Below are 17,147 nucleotides of genomic sequence, written 5' to 3'. Positions count from 1 at the left end.
CTCCCCAGTCGCTCTGTTCCTCCATTAGAGTCAGGAGTCTAATCCCTATGTAAGCCCTTTGTAGGATGATGGTGGAGCTTGCACTGGGTTCACTTCTTTCTCCCTTAACAGTGCCTAACAGTATTCAGGTCGCCCCAACCTGGAATTGAGGTTTGCTCTTACAATGCCCTACATTTGCCCTGAATAGCAAATGCATCAGATTCTTTTTTAGGAGGAACTTTATCCACCAATTTAATTTCTCCCACAGCAGTTTTTTTAAGGCATGCCATCTGGCAAGGTTACCAGTATTCTTATTTCAGCTCTCAACCAAACTTTCAAGCCCCAAAATGGCTGGTGCCATAGCTGATCACATGTGCAGCACCATGGCAACTGCAATCCAAATAGAGGCTAAGATGGCACCTTCCTTGGCTGTAAGGGATGTATAGGCAGAGGGTGGGCTCTGTTTTTTGTTTTTGTTCAAGTGTACCTCAAGTACAGTTTTCCTTCAAGTGACGGATTTCCTTTTAACTGCCTCCGGGCCGGCCGTAGTAGTAAAAATGGTATAAAATTAATTTCAGTACAGCGCTGCATGACGGAATAAACGTCAGTCAAAGTACGGCAGCGCTGAACACTGAAAAATGGCCTGGCCAGGAAGGGGGTCTAAACACCTGGGCTTGAAGTGGTTAAAAAGTACAACCACCTCCAAAAACATGTCAATATTTCTATGCTGAGAGGTATCCTTAAAATTCCATTCCTTGTACCATGTCATGAAATGCGGTGTCTTTACAGCCATTACCTCATGTTCTCCTCTCTGCAGGGTTCGGCGGACTCCTACACCAGCCGTCCATCTGATTCTGATGTCTCTTTGGAGGAAGACAGGGAGGCGGTGCGCAGGGAAGCAGAGCGACAGGCCCAGACACAGTTGGAGAAAGCCAAGGTACAGCTTGTGACATGGTTTTTGCTGGGGGTCAGATGTTATGCTATATAGATGGCTTGCATATAGATCCCACTGTTGACATGACATTGCATGCCAAAGGACTTGTGTACGATGCCTATTTGTTCAAAATGTAACGCCTACCTCTTAGTTTGGTGGGTGACATAATTATGCAAATGAATTGTTTCAGGAAGGTTCTTGCTTCTCCCAGGTTTGAAAGATTTACAGGGTTATTCACAAAAGGGGGAAGGGTTTGGAGAAAGCCGGAGAAGGGAACAATCTAGGACAACATAGCTGATTTGGACACATTCTCTAATTCAGCTCACTTTCCAGTTCAGCTATGTTGTCCTAGATTGTTCCCTTCTCCGGCCTTCTCCAAACCCTTCACCCTTTTGTGATGAACCCTTTTAGTTTGTTTTTGAAGTGTGACATTCATATTGTTTGAAGTTGGAAGGCAACTATGGATCTCTGCTGCTTGATGCTGTTACGCATACTTAGCAGCTGAGAGACAGCAAGGGTCAGGATGAGGTTATGCACTTCACAGGGAAGGAAGCAATTGCCAGAACTTAGGGGCCTCTGAGCTCTGACTCTTAGCTCCAGAGTAGTCCTTAGACAACAGCAAAAGTGACTACAGGGGCTAATATAAATATTTTATAGGTTAACGTTAAAGGACTTCACCTTTGGTGACAGCATTTGGTGACAGGTGACAGCCGTCCGCTACCTGTAAGCTGATGCCTCCTGAGATATTTGCAGTGCATATTTCGGGAGGCACCAGGAGCAGAACCTCAGTGAGAATGGATGAAGGGTGGGGTATGGTGGTAGGGGGTGAACCATAAAAAAAAGGGCAAGCAAACAACAAAAAGCGGGAATTTCATTTTTTTTTTTTAGTGAAGGGGGGTTTAAGGGAAGCAATTTTTTTTTTCAGGGTGAAGGTCCGCTTTGGGAATGTTGAGCAGAATATTGCTTCCTCTCACATAATGGCTTCAGCACCAGTCCACAGGTGACAAGTGCTCTTTACACAGTGTAAAAGGCAGGTAACCAGGCACTCATATGGAGACACCGAGGCCTTGCTGAAACGCCGGTGTATTTGTTTCTGAGATAAGTAAATCTAGCCCTGCGTTGCTATGGGAATCGGGAATCAGGCTTGGTGGCTGCACTATGCGGACAGGCTTTATACAATATTTATTACTTCTGGCAGAGCTGTCACAGTAGAAGCTGAAAAAATACATCAAACCCGAGGTTTTTCTTTTCCAGTTTTTTTTTTTTTATTTTCTGCACATGAAATGTTCTCACTTCAGGTAGCGGAGGCATTCTGTAAAACGAACACAGATCCTGACTGGGAGACAACTGGTGCACAGCGGGACAGGAACCCCAGAGCCAGAGCAGGATGCTATAGACATAACTCACCGGTGCATCTGTTCGCCATGTGTTACCATAGCGATTATCATACAATCCTGTCACCTCAGTCTTCTATTAAAGGAAACCTGTCCAGAGAGAAATACGTGGGCGGCCAATGCTGAACCTATTTTGAAAAATGCTCGTTTCCCAACTGTGACCCTGATCCTCTGGCCTAGTGAGTGATTTCACAGTACCAGAGGGGCTAGCAGAAGGTCAGCATCGGTAACCAACATTCATCCCGTATTAGGTTTCCTTAAGTCCGGTACACCCTCGAAAATATTAAGGCCTTATGTACACGTCAATCAAAGCTGTGGCTGGGGGTTCTTGCAGCAAGAACCTGCAGGAACCCCTAGATGCGCCCGCTGTGCCCATTCAATTTAATGACAGGCTGACAGCGGCTGCATTTGTCCGCAGCTGTCCGAATGTTATCATACATGAAACGATTTCCTGCGGATCGGGAGAGATGCTTGACAAGCATTTTTTCCCGATCCGCAGGTTATTGTTCCATATATACGATTACGTGACAGATGCGGCCACTGTCAGCCTTTCATTACATTGAATGGGCACAACGGCCGCATCTGTACAGACAGGAATGGTGGGATTCCTGCCACAAGAAGCAACAGGTTCTTGCTGCAGGATTTCCCAGATGTAACTTCGATCGCCATGTGCTTGAGGCCTACGAAGTCCTTAATAAGGAGCCTGTCAAAGTAAAAATATGGTAGCGCCCATTACTCAGTACAGGGAAGACCCCGTTACTAGACATGTGTGATTCGTTTAGTTCCGAATCGAAATTCGGCCGAATTTTCGGAAATTCGGATGTATCCGAATTCCGAATTACAGATATAACGAATGCAAACGAATCCGAATTTCCGTTTCCGAAATTCGGTAGCGGTAGTTCGTTCGAACATTCGTTTTCGTTTCTTATTCGTTTCGTCCGTTGAAGAAAAACATTTTCCCCCTCAAATGTCACTTTGCTGCAAACGAACGAACGGATGAACGAAACGAATAAGAAACGAAAACGAAACGAACGTTCGAACGAACTACCGCTAATGAATTTTGTCCGAATCCGAATTCCGAATCCGAATTGACTTTCACACCCGAATCCCGAAAAACGAAATAACACAAATCCGAATTTGAAACGAAACTAAACAAATGTTTTGGCAGTGCACATGTCTACCCGTTACTGAGTGTATGCAGGGAAGAAGAGTTGGTCAGAACTGGTGGACAGCTCCAATATCCCAACCTGAAATTTAGGAAGTGATCGTCAAAACCTACAGTGTATCCTACTATCTGGTGAAACCAGTAAAAAATGTACTAAGACTGGAGCTGACAGAATCTGGGGCAGCTGTGAATTATTATTATTATACAGGATTTATATAGCACCAACAGTTTGCGCAGCGCTTTACAATATAAGGAAGACATTACAATTACAATACAATTCAAGACAAGGTAGTAAGGAGGTCCCTGCCCCTGAGGGTTTACAATCTAAGAGGGAGGGGCAAGTGATACATGAGAGGTAGCTGTGTGTGGGTGAATTGTTTGAGAATGTGATGGTTGAGTGGCTAGCTTGAGGTGGGATATGGCAATACATCAGCTTCCACCTTTCATTTTCAAACCTTCAGGCCCCGTTCACATATAGCGACATACCTTTTGCAGCGGATCCGCACGGCCGGGATAGCGCGACTTTCGGGGCGACGATCCAGCGACGGTAGCGCGACCTTCCCCGTCGGGCTCCATAGAAAAAAAGTAAAATCGTGCAAAATCCGCCGAAAAAAGGGTCCGGTAGAAGCGACTTGCGACCGCGACATGGAGTTAAGACAGCTCCATTGAATAACATTGGGCGGCGACTTCTCGCGATATCGCGCGGCAAAAATGCGCGATATCGCGGCGGAAATCGTGCGACAATTCGCTATATGTGAACGGGGCCTAAAGGAGAACTAAGAGGTGAGTGCTTTTCACTCACCTCATAGTTCTAGCCGACCTGTGACAATGAGACTGTCACTGGTCGGCTCAGCAGATTGGGAGGTGAGCGAACACATACCGGCGTTTGCTCACCTCTCGATCCTGTCACGGCTCTCTGCCGTGACAGGGGAGGGGCTGGATTCCCCCCTCCCCGCTGTGGCTCGCGGTATACTGAGCTTAGGGTGACGGGAGGACGCTAGTTTGTGTCCTCCCGTTACCCTAAGGAGAACTATGGCGAAAAGACTTAACCCCATAGTTCTCCTTTTAACTGAACACGTTTGATTCTGATTACTATGCACAGCTGCTCCAGAATCTGTCTGCTGCAGTTTTAGTAAATCCCCCCCCCAGTGAGCATCGCTCTTTGCTGCTGGCACTTCTTTGTTAAATAAGCCCTCACCTAGTGATTGCCAAAGCCACTATTTATATTTAGGTCCTGCTGGGTTTATATGTCAATCCTGCACAAAGGAGAGCGGCAGCAAAACACCCGCGCAAGTGGCGATGCCGAGATGGGCTGATGATGTAACCCAGCTGTCAGAAGTCTTTCTCCGTGTTACACGTTGATGCTCTCCTGGTTGCTATGGGAATTTGGCTGAGCGCTCGTGTTTTAGTGGCACAGACACAGAGCATGTCTAATCTGTAACTACTTGTTTGTTCTATTTGTGGAAGCAATATTCCGTATTCAAGGGGAGGCATTTACTAATTACTGAGTAATTTAAAACGAAGGTAGTTATTGTGACAGAAAGCTTCCTGTCTCGGTTGGACAGCTGTGTGAGCTTGGCACGCAGATTTGTCAACTTGGCTGCACTTATCGGGGATGGTAGCAGCAAGGCTTTGCTTTAAACCGATATAGGTTAAGCGTCAACAACCTACTGACAAGGCTAACTGGGGATTGTAGTTCCTTAAGGGCCTATTCACATAGCTTCATTGGCGTGCAATGAGTTACCGCACACGTATGAATGTCAAAAGGGCTGCCCACATACCACCATGTATATCTTACCTGGCATACATGATTTTTTTTTTTCCTTTATTTAACCACTTGCTGCCCGGAGCAATTTCTTACATTTGCACACAGATGATAAAATCTGAATTTTGGGCTAGAAAACAGCTTCAGACCCCCAAACAATGATATATTTTCTGAAAGCAGAGGCCCTGTAGAATAAAAAGATGCTAGTTGCAAATTTTTTATGTCGCACGGTATTTGCGCAAATGTTTATCAAACCAGTATTTTTAGGATAAAATACACTAAAATGAAATCTAATGCACAGAAACAGAATATAATGCCCAATCTTTTGGGAAAATATAAAAGACAGGGTCATGCCGGGTAAATAGATACCAAACATGTCAAGGCTTAAAATTGCGTGCGTCTGTGAAACCGCACAAAAACTACAATAACCAAAATTTCCCATAGGCAACGCTTTAAATGCTTTTACGGCTCATCATTTTAGTGCTAACAGTGATTGATGGGCCTAGAATTATTGCTTTCACTCCGATGCTCGCGACGACATGTAACATGTGTGGCGCAATTTTTGTTTTTGCAAGTTGGCGCATCCGACGCGCCTACGCGAAATATAATGCGACAGATCCTCTTTATGGAGACATCAGAGATCTTTCAGACCCCTAATGTCACCTAGGGACCCCAAAGAAGCTGATGAAGCAGAGATCTGCTTCACCAGCTTCTTCTTCTGGCTCTAGGTACCAGAGAATGTGCCCAGTGACACCTGAAGTGATGTAATGCTGTGATAAGAGGAGAGATCAGTGGCTGGAAGCCGCTGATCTCTCCTCCGATCTATCAGGGGAGACCCTCCACGCCTGTCCCGGGCACACATAGGGGACAGTGGAGCACGGGAAGCTGACGGCGGCACCGGAGGGGGGAAGGGGGACACGGGGCCGCACCGTACAAGTGATCCGGCGCCTGTATAGACGCCGGATCACTTGTATTTAAACAGCAATCGCCGGCTGTTTGAAATGGTACCAAGAACACGGCTGCAGCAGCCATGTTCTTGGTATAACCACTTTGGGGTGCCATTAAAAATGAGAGCTGTGCAGCAAAATGCGCATCTCCGTAACAGATGCTGTGCTTTAACTACAAATCCCAACATGCCTCTGCCTCTAGAAGTCATGCCTGTAACTGTCAGTCTGGCAATGCCTCACGGGGCTTGTGGTTCTACAACAGTTGAATAGCCGGAGCTGCCCACCCCCTGGGATAGTGTAAATGGGCTGTAGAGGAACTTGTACTGAGAGTAATATGTAGGCTGTCATTGATGATCTCCTGAGAATGCTAGTTGCCTGGCTGTCTCTAGCTTCCATGCTTTGACCCAAAACAGAAGGAGGTCAATGAGTTACCGTACATGTGTGAACTGCAATTGATTGCAAGTCGTTTTTTTTCTAGCAACAAAAATACTAAGGATCTCTTTGCACTTGCTCATTTTCATATCACGGCTTCAGTGATATAGTGTAAGATGCGTAAGAGGAAGAACTGAGTCTGGTGGGAGATGTGACTCATTCCGAGCAATGAAGCTTTTCCCAATATGGGAAACATGGTTGTGCAGCTTGTATCTTCTCCTATTGCACTGTGGGAGGGAAGAGTCCGGCCCCATTCGGGACTTTGGACCTGTGGCTGGAGGATGCAGAGCCACCTATAGCGGCATCATAGTTACATAGTATTTGAGGTTGAATAAAGACATTAGTCCATCAAGTCCAACCTATTAGGATCTCATACTAGGAGTACCTGTACCCCTGTATATTACGGTCCCTTAAGAAATCGTCCAAAAGTTTCTTGAACAATTCCACATTATTTGCTGAAATCACCGCCTGTGGCAGTGAGTTCCAGACCCTAACTGATCTTACTGTGAAGAACCCCCTTCGCCCCTTGTGCTGGAATTTTTTTTCCACCAATTTTAGGTGGTGGCCTCTAGTTTTTGTAATGGAGTTAATTTTAAACAGTTTATCGCTAATGTTGCTACCACCATTGAACATTTTGTACATGGAGATCATATCCCCCCTTAAATCATCTTTGCAATTCATTTTGCATGATGCTTAGTCCGATAGGAAAGGAAATTCTATCTAGAGCAATCCCAGCGAGGGACGTGTTTGTTCACAAACCAGCACCACTTGTAGACAATGGCAAGTTCCACCAGATAGGAACACCGGCTCTGACAAGTAATTACCACCCTGACAGGTTCACCAATAACGTAGTATTAAACTATCCAGCTTTTTTTCGGTAATGAATCCAGATCAAACAAATATACATTTCCCAACAAAGTATTTCTTTACATTTTTGCCCAAACATAGTCGTCAAGTTTCTAAACAGCTCCAACTCTTTCAGCTCGGCTTTCCTAAACTTCCTGGACAGTACAAAAGCACAAGGGAGAGCATAGATTACAGCATCTGTTCATCTACTAGTTTGGAGAAGGAATGGGGGGAAGAAAGAGGAGTGGGGAGCATGGGAATGGCCTGCCTTGCTGTACCTGTACGTTTGTGTAGAAACACACAGCTTACTAATACACACAACGGTGGCTCTATAGGACCCCGTAAGGGACCACCCTAAGGGCCGGTTCACACCACAAGCTCCGCTTCTAGTGCGTTCAGCCTCTAGAACGTACTGGAACACAAACCGGCAGGCGGGAGGGGGCATGGCGGTACATTTAAGTCAATGGCGCCGCAGTGCGATCGCCTGCACCCAGAACGCAGGTACATTAGTGTCTGCATTCTGGTCCAGTGCGATCTGCAAAAATAGTTTTTGCAGTATTTTTGCAGATTGCACTGGACAGGAACACAGGCACTAATGTGCCTGCGTTCCGGGTGCAGGCGATCGCACTGTGGGCGGGTGGAGTGGCTTCGGTGCCATTGACTTCAATGCCCTCCCGCCCCTGAACTCAGGGAGCCAGCCAGCTTGCGTTCCAGCGGAGTTTGTGGTGTGAACCGGCCCTAAGATAGGATATCAGGGCCAGTGCTCAGGGGACCAGCTTATTCTACAGGAAACTAAAAATGTTAAAGGAGAACTATGAGGTGAGTGCTTTTCACTCACCTCATAGTTCTAGCTGACCTGTGACAATGAGACTGTCACAGGTCGGCTCAGTAGATCGGGAGGTGAGCGAACACATACCGGCGTTCGCTCACCTCTCGATCCTGTCACGGCTCTCTGCCGTGACAGGGGAGGGGCTGGATTCCACCCCTCCCCGCTAGATAGGCGGAGCCAGCTGTCAGTCACGCAGCTGGGCGGATCCCGGCATAATTGTCGGGATCCGCTTCAGCTGCGGCGTCTCAGTATACCGCGGTATACTGAGCTTAGGGTGACGGGAGGACGCTAGTTTGTGTCCTCCCATTACCCTAAGGAGTACTATGGGGAAAAGCCTTAACCCCATAGTTCTCCTTTAAACATCAAGCAATATATCATCCATTGAAAGTATGTTTTTTCATGTTTTGCTGTCAGAAGATGCGTAGTTTAACTGTCTTGAATTTAAAAACACATGCAATTTGCTTCAGCTTCACATTCTGGGCCCTTGAAAACAATTTTCAAAGGCCCAGAATGTGAAGCTGAAGCAAATTGCATGTGTTTTTAAATTCAAGACAGTTAAACTCAAGACAGTAGAAATGAGCCAAACGTTTTGTCACTTTAACTGTAAAGAAAAATAAATGTTCTTTCAAAATCAGGAGAGTCGGGATTTATTCCCTAACTTACAGATTGGATTGGCATTGCGTGTGGTACACTGACAGCTGGATTTCCTGTAGGGCTAAGCAAAGGGCACTTTCTATACTTGCTGACACAGATGTGCTCGAAGGCTTTTCATTAGCTGGGAAACATTTAGCTGAACTCAAGTTATTATCAAATCCGGGCTGTGGTATTTCTGTCCAGATTATAGCATGTTCTGTTGGGGATGAAGATAGTAATATATCATTCTTTGTGTTAAAAATATACCCACAACCAAATATAATCAAAGTTTATATATGGGTTACGTAGGTGGAAACCAGGGCAGATTGTTGTCAAAGAATAGGGATGAGCGGTCCGAACCTGATCCCCTCCAAACCCCAGAAGGAAGTAGCTACTGCTGCTGCCCAATCAGTCACGGCCAGGGAATTTCCAGCCCACAGCTGAATATTAGATAAGGGGCAGAATGCAGTGATGTAATTGACCTTATATGGCCACATGGCTGTTTTTGGTCAATGACATTGACCTAATATGGCCATGTGGGTTTAGATTGTAAGCCCTCAGGGGCAGGGCCCTCCTTACCATCTTGTCTTGATTTGTATTGTGATTGTAATGTCTTCCCTATAGTGTAAAGCGCTGTGCACACTGTTGGCGCTATATAAATCCTGTATAATAATAATAATGTAGCACAAGTATCCTGTCCTTTTGTTGTTTATGTGCAGCTGCAGAGTGGGAATGCCCTAGTCCACAGCTGATTGGGCAGGTGGCCAGGGCCGGATTTACGCTCTCTACTGCCCCAATGCCAGGTTCCTCAATGCGCCCCCCCCCCCCCCCCCTCTGCTGGACATTTAGCCCTGCTTGCCCAAAGCAAGGCTAAATGTAGAAAACAGCTACCTGCCCAGCGCCTGAAACTGCATGTCCCGGTGTGTCGGGAGATAGGCATTCCACACCCCTGCTGCCCCTCTACTCCCTGCTGCCCCGAGGCCGGGCCTCGGTTGGCCTTGTAGCAAATCCGGCCCTGCAGGTGGCCACGTGTCCCTTCTGGGTTCAGAGGAGCTCAGGTACGGACCAAATTCAGTCTGAAACACACATTTTTATCTTCAAACTACTTTTCGTAGACAGCTTAAAATAAACACTATGTGGCCAAAGGTATGTGTGCATGAGTTTTAGATAATTGCACCCCCCCTTGTGGCATCAATTTGGGGGAGGCCCTTTTCTGTTCCAGGATAAAGTAATTGTTTGAGTTTGGTGTGGAGGAGTGGAGAGGCCTCAACTTTACTGAACACGTGTGGGAAGAACTGGAACATCAGTGTGTCATACATGTGTGTTCTATTGAGAGTCTGCACAAAGATAAAGAAGCGGGATAGTTAATAAAGGAAATATGCAGTGAAGACTGTTGTGTTACCTTGCATCCGATTTTGCCAGAAGGTTTTCAAAAGGCTTTGAAGTGAATCTGTCACATGTAAAGTCTGGAGTGCTTTGAAGCATCTGGTAGCATGCGGAAACCAGTCATTGGAGATCGCTTGCTAAACAAACCTTACAGATCCATGGTTGGTGCCATCAGGTGAAGATCTCCCTTTCCGTCTCAAGATTCACACTCATGATAAGGGTTGTGTGGACATAAATGTTAAAGTGACATTAAACCCTCAGATTTTTTAACATAAAACAATACTGTAATGGTAGTTTCCCTTCTCTTTGCTGCTCTTCCTTTTAAATCTTCATGTCTTCTCATGCTTGGGGAGAACTTTCCTTTGCAGCTGAGTGCCTCTTCCTGTAGTGCTGGCTCAGGTTGCAAACGTACACACAGACACCATGTATCCATTCCAAAGACAAGGCACTCAGCTGCAAAACAGAAGTTCTGCCCAGCATGAGAACAGATACAGATTTAAAAGGAAGAACAGCAAAGAGAAGGGAAACAACCATGGATTACAGTAAGGCACACATTACACTATTGTTTTATGTTAAAAAATCTGAGGGTTTAATGTCACTTTAAGACTTCTCACTTGGTTGAACTAGAAAAAAAAACTTGATTTGCCCATCCATGGCACCTGCTGCTGTCAAAAAACCCGAACAGTGGCCACAGGTAATTGGATGCAGTCACTATTCAGCTGACTATTTTCTGCCCAGCTCCATCAATTTTTCAATCGATGTCCATTGAGCTGGGTGGTGTTAAATGGCTTAAATCTGAGCTGATTAACAGGAATTGATGGAAATTTGGAATGACCTAGGAGTGAACTTTATGTTCAAATGTAAAATTTGGCTAAGGAAGTGCCCTGCAGTGGTAGGTGGTGACAGCATTGCTACATTCCAGGATCTGGAGGAACCTGCTTTGCATCTGAAACTGCCAGATTCAGGAGAAATGTTGTGCACATGTCTAAGCTCTCTTTTCTTGGTAACATCTGGTAGATTCTTAGTAACATCAGGTGATTCTTGGTAACTTCTGGTAGATTCTTAGTAACATCAGGTGATTCTTGGTAACTTCTGGTAGATTCTTAGTAACATCAGGTGATTCTTGGTAACTTCTGGTAGATTCTTAGTAACATCAGGTGATTCTTGGTAACATCTGGTAGATTCTTAGTAACATCAGGTGATTCTTGAATATTCACAATCCACAGGTTCTCCTCCTGTTTCCCAGGGCTGCACACACGCCTCTAAGCTAATTTGTTGCCCATCCGAGAGCGCTGTTTATATGTTTTTTCAGGTGATTCTTGGCAACTTCTGGTAGATTCTTGGTAATGTCTGGTGGGTCCTTGGTAACTTCTGGTAGATTCTTGGTAACTTCTGGTAGATTCTTGGTAATGTCTGGTAGATTCTTGGTAACTTCTGGTAGATTCTTGGTAACTTGAGGTGGATTCTTGGTAACTTCTGCTATATTCTTGGTAACTTCAGGTGGATTTTTGGTAACTTCAGGTGGATTTTTGGTAACTTCAGGTGGATTCTTGGTAACTTCTGGAGGATTCTTGGTAACTTCTGCTAGATTCTTGGTAACTTCTGCTAGATTCTTGGTAACTTCTGCTAGATTCTTGGTAACTTCTGGTGGATTCTTGGTAACTACTGGTGGATTTGTGGTAACTTCTGCTAGATTCTTGGTACCTTCTGCTAGATTCTTGGTACCTTCTGCTAGATTCTAGGTAACTTCTGGTAGATTCTTGGTAACTTCTGGTAGATTCTTGGTAATGTCTGGTAGATTCTTGGTAACTTCTGGTAGATTCTTGGTAACTTCAGGTGGATTCTTGGTAACTTCAGGTGGATTCTTGGTAACTTCTGGTGGATTCTTGGTAACTTCTGGTGGATTCTTGGTAACTTCAGGTGGATTCTTGGTAACTTCTGGTGGATTCTTGGTAACTTCTGGTGGATTCTTGGTAACTTCAGGTGGATTCTTGGTAACTTCTGGTGGATTCTTGGTAACTTCTGGTGGATTCTTTTTAGCTTCTGGTGGATTATTGGTAACTTCTGGTGAATTCATGGAAACTGGTAGATTATTATAAAGAAAAAGTGAACTGAACTAGTTAAAGTGCTTAAAGTAGTTCTGAACTCCCCAAGTTTTCACATTACATAACTCTTACCAATCAGGGTATCGTTCTCTATTAAATTGTGTATTAAATTTGTGTGGCCAACACTTACTTTGATATCTCTTTACTGCCCCCGACACCAGATGAATCTTCTCTACTTCCCCGAACTCTGGGGTAGGGGAGCACACACAGAAAGGACACTGGATACTCATAATAATGTACAACACAGGCTCCTGTTGCTGTCAATCAACATGCTATGAGGAGGAGGTAGCATGCCAACCTGGAGGTACTGCCCAGATAGCAAGGATAACTTGCTACAAACTTGTGGCAGTGTGAAATTGTCATTTTTGTTAACTTGCTGCACACATTCTCTGGCAAGTTGGAGACTTGCAGAACACTTGCAGCACAAGTTCTAGTTGACACTTTTTGAATTTGTAGCAAATTTGCTTGGCAAGTCTACAGTAAGAGTCCTGCAGGTCTTAGCAAGAGCTCTGCAAGCTGGCTGGTCTGGAGACTTGCAATGCAGACTTGCTGTAATTGTGCAACAAAATTGTGAAGCTTGGCAAGTCTGCAATAGTTTAGCAAGTCATTTTCAAACTTGCAGCTCAATTACTTGCTATCTGGGTGAGAGATGCCTGGGACAGGAGAGCCCTGAGACCTCCCAGGGGCTTCATCACAGCATTGGGTGAGTCAGTGAGGGCTTTAGGCTTTGGAGTAATCCGTTCCTCTGTTTCCACGCTGGGAGCGCACTTGCAAAGGTGGCTCCTTGGGAACCTGCAAGGGAAAGGAGCCACTCTAAACCTGGACTTTAAGGTACAATCTGATTCAGATCAAAAAGAAAATAGGAGAATACATTGTACGTTTTATTCAGCTGCATTTCAAAATAAAAAAATATGCTTTAATAGCACTTTAACCATAAAATGGCAAAAAAAAAAAAAAGACGAAATAACAGCCAATGACAGCAGAGCTGAGGATCTTGGTACTGTGATAGACAAAACGTGGCAGAGGCTGCACATCCTCACCACCTTCTGTGTCCCGGGTTGCAGAGATATGTTTCCAATGAGGAGGGGGAGGGGAATTGCCAGTAAAAATGCATTAATGTGTCTGTAAGATGACCCTCCTGCTGTTCTCATTCATTTTTCTCAGTGAGTGTTATGTTGTGATATATTATCTGTCAGCCAAGGCTGCAGTGACCTCACAGGCATTACATAGTTTCAGCTTGATTGTTTACAGCTGGTTCACAATGTGCTAATGCAGCCTTTGCTGGATATTATATGTAACATCCAGAGCATTGAAATCCAGTCTCTGTCTACTTGCCGGGGAAGGCTGACTCTCTTATGTGTATGTAAATACTGTCATTACAAATAAATGAAATACATTGGAGGCGGATAACTGAGGACGAGGTCACATTGGCAGTTTTAAATGCAAGTGAATTTTAATTGCAGGGTAACACTGTGCGGTGTATTGTGCCACCATCTATTTAGAATGGCACCCCAGCACACAAGTACAGAAAGTGCCAACAGACCTGCAATGCCCAAAATAAAAAATAAAGGTCTAGTTATCCTGCTACTGCTATATATTGACAACCAATTCTAAAAGAAGGTGCTTCATTAGCCCTGTTACATTGATGGTCAGTGGGAGAAGGACCCTCTTACTTTGGTGCTCAGTAGAGAAGGGTCCCCTTACATTGGTGGTCAGTGGTAGAAGGACCCTCTTACATTGATGATCAATGGGATGTAGTCCCTCTTACATTTGTGTTTAATGGGAGTAGGACCCTCTTACATTGATGGTCAATGAGAGAAGGAACCTCTTACATTGGTGGTAAAGTGGGAGAGGGACCGCTTACATTGGTGGTCAATGGGATAAGTGCCCAATAGACAGCTAAAAAGATCACTGTGGTTACATACCTGAAAGAACTATGTTGGCGTCATCAGGCAAGATATCAATCTGCCACTTTGCACTGCTTAAGAAATCCACATCAACCCCTTGAGTAACCCTACAGTTCTAAAGAGCTTTGGTTGATGAAGAACATTCAAAAATGTTACTTTTATTTTCTGCCATCAGTATAAAGAAAAATTGGCATCGGTGGGTTTAACCAATAGTTGTTTGCTTTCACAAAAATAAGTTACTCCTTCAGGTTGGTCCACAAATCCACCATAGATCTTTGGGTGCCACTTTAGCTCTTTACAGCTGACACATTTGTAAGAGATAGATGAAGGCAGAAACTGGTCCTCACTGCTTAAGATTTTATTTAAATTTAAAGGAGAACTATGGGGTTAGGGCTTTCCCCATAGTTCTCCTTAGGGTAACGGGAGGACACAAACTAGCGTCCTCCCATCACCCTAATAGGCTCAGTATACCGCAAGCTACAGCTCCCGGTATACTGAGACGCCGCAGCTGAAACGGATCCCGACAATTATATCTGGATCCGCCCAGCTGCGTGAGTGACAGCTGGCTCTGCCTATCTAGAGGCAGAGCCAGCTGTACCCGCCCCCTCCCCGTCCGTTCCGCCAGTCAGCGCTGGAGGATCAGAGTGGGGAGAGGGGAATCCAGTCCCTCCCCTGTCATGGCTCTGTGCCGTGACAGGATCGAGAAGTGAGCGAACTGTCCCTGTATGAGTCTGCGTTAGAGACCTTAGATTGTGACAGGGACGTGCGGGCAGGGGAGACAGAGCCTCACCTAGAATTATGGATGGAGAAGCTGTCGGCTTCATGTCTGAAGCTGACAGCCTTTTCTCCATTCAGATTGGCATCTAACAGGTTACACAGCAGGGACAGAGCCCTCAGCAGTGAGGAACAAGTGATGGAAAGGGAGGCTCCTCCCTTCCTCCTTTACACTAGCTTGGGGATGGGTTAGGGGCAGGGCTTCGGTCAGCGGGGGCAGGGCGGGACGTGCTGGTGGCGAGACTGGGGGAATGCCTCACCCGGAGCAAGAGGATTGTAAGCTCCATGAGGGCAGGGACTGGTGTAACTGATAAATAAATAATAGATGATTTAGGCCCCATTCACACCTAGGCGTATTGTAATATGCGCGTCTGTCGCGCGACCGTCACGCGTTTTTTTTACCGCGATTCGCCCTACAAAACGTCCCAAAGTAGTCCCGGGACCTTTTCAGGCGTGGGCCGTTTTGTAGGGCGTTAGGGACGGGCGGAAATACGGCGAGGTGGGAACGAGGGCATTGACTACAATGCAATTTATATTTTTGACCGTTTTGTAGAGCGTTCGTCGAGCGTAGAACGCCCTACAAAACGGTCAGGTGTGAACGCAGCCTAAGTGCTATACAGCATAAAACATAACAGAGAAATACCTCTAACAGGGTTATTCACAAAAATGTGAAGAGTTTGGAGAAGACAGGAGAAGGGAACAATCTAGGCCAAAATAGATGATTTAGAAAAATTCTCTAATTCAGCTCACTTTCCAGTTCAGCTATGTTGTCCTAGATTGTTCACGTCTCCTGCCTTCTCCAAACTCTTCACCCTTCTGTGAATAACCCTGCAAATGTTCCCAATGCACCTCGTTGGATTTCAATAAAGTTTTATGCAGCAAGGACCGTTTTGTGCCTTCATGTATCTTTAACATATCAGTCAGTTTTTTGCACATTCATTTGTTAGAGTCCATGTAGCAAGCGCTGTGAAAGGGATGTGTCCTTGCCTACATAGGTTGTGCTGTGTATTATTCACATATCATAAGGTTTGAAGGTGCAACATGTCTTAGCAGGAAGTTCCGCCATCACATTATTGAATGGCCATCATTCACCATTGCTGCCCCTGATTTTCTACAGGCATCACAGAGGGCCAGCAATGGGGGGCGTCATTTGTATTCATGCAGTGACAGAGTATCGCCAAAGTATTGCAGCTTTAAAGAAATATAGAACGTTCCAGTTCCAAAGAAGAGTTGTTTGTGTATTGCGCTTCCTGTGCAAGGAGTACATCCCTAAGCGCTGCCATGGATCGGGTATCTTCCATGAGCAGAATCGCCTCTAGGCATAGAATGATAGCACAGCAGTTAGTGTGACTTAATGAGCTATAAAGTATATGTATAGTTTAACATGCTCTTGTTGAGTGATGACTGTGTCAATAAATCATTAGAAGTTAATTACCGATGTATAAATGACATAACCTGTAAAATGTATCCAGTAATATCGGCTGATTAAAGTCTGGCCAGACAGCTATATACTCAGCTGAAAGACATTCATATGAAGTCTAAGCTGGCCATGCACCTTATGCTGGGCACACACCTTACAACCGTCGCAAGACTTTTGTCTTGCGATGGTTGTAAGGTAATTAAAAAAACGTACGATCTGCCTATCTTGGACAGGCAGATTGTACTGGCGATGATCGCAAGCCGCACCCCCCTGAGGGGCGGGCTTCCGATGACCGCAATGCCGAACGGGCAGTGTGCGCTTGCGCACACCGGCCCGTCCGGCTTTTATCTTACGAACATGCCACACACCCGCCGAACATCGTACGATGCTCGCCGGTTTTCGAACATGTTCGTAAGTTAAAAGTCGTGCGACCTTACAGTAGTAGAGGTCGCACGGCTTCCACACACCTTACGATAATCGTACGATCGCGGGATTTCCCCGATTATCGTACGATTATCATAAGGTGTGTGGGCACCCTTACAATTATCTGCAGATTTTCTGTGGTCAGATTCCTCCATCTACACTTAACTGTGTGGATGGAGTAATCTCCACCTGGGCCAATCTGCTGCAC

At 45.4% G+C, this 17,147-nt stretch overlaps 1 protein-coding gene across 10 annotated transcripts in view; it reads left to right on the top strand.

Moving 5' to 3' along the window:
• Positions 1–17,147, top strand: part of CACNB2 (calcium voltage-gated channel auxiliary subunit beta 2) — a 222,899-nt gene that overhangs the window by 149,413 nt on the left and 56,339 nt on the right. For all 10 annotated transcript variants that reach the window (XM_018564338.1, XM_018564329.1, XM_018564296.1 and 7 more), the window contains one exon: positions 797–916. In XM_018564338.1, the coding sequence (XP_018419840.1) occupies positions 797–916 (120 nt within the window). The remainder of the gene's footprint in view (positions 1–796; positions 917–17,147) is intronic.

This window comes from Nanorana parkeri, unplaced genomic scaffold (genome assembly GCF_000935625.1).
Source record: "Nanorana parkeri isolate BGI_ZX_2015 unplaced genomic scaffold, ASM93562v1 scaffold23, whole genome shotgun sequence".
Lineage (NCBI taxonomy): Eukaryota > Metazoa > Chordata > Amphibia > Anura > Dicroglossidae > Nanorana > Nanorana parkeri.
The sequence above is the reverse complement of the archived record's forward strand: the minus strand, read 5'-3'. Positions and strand labels throughout refer to the sequence as shown.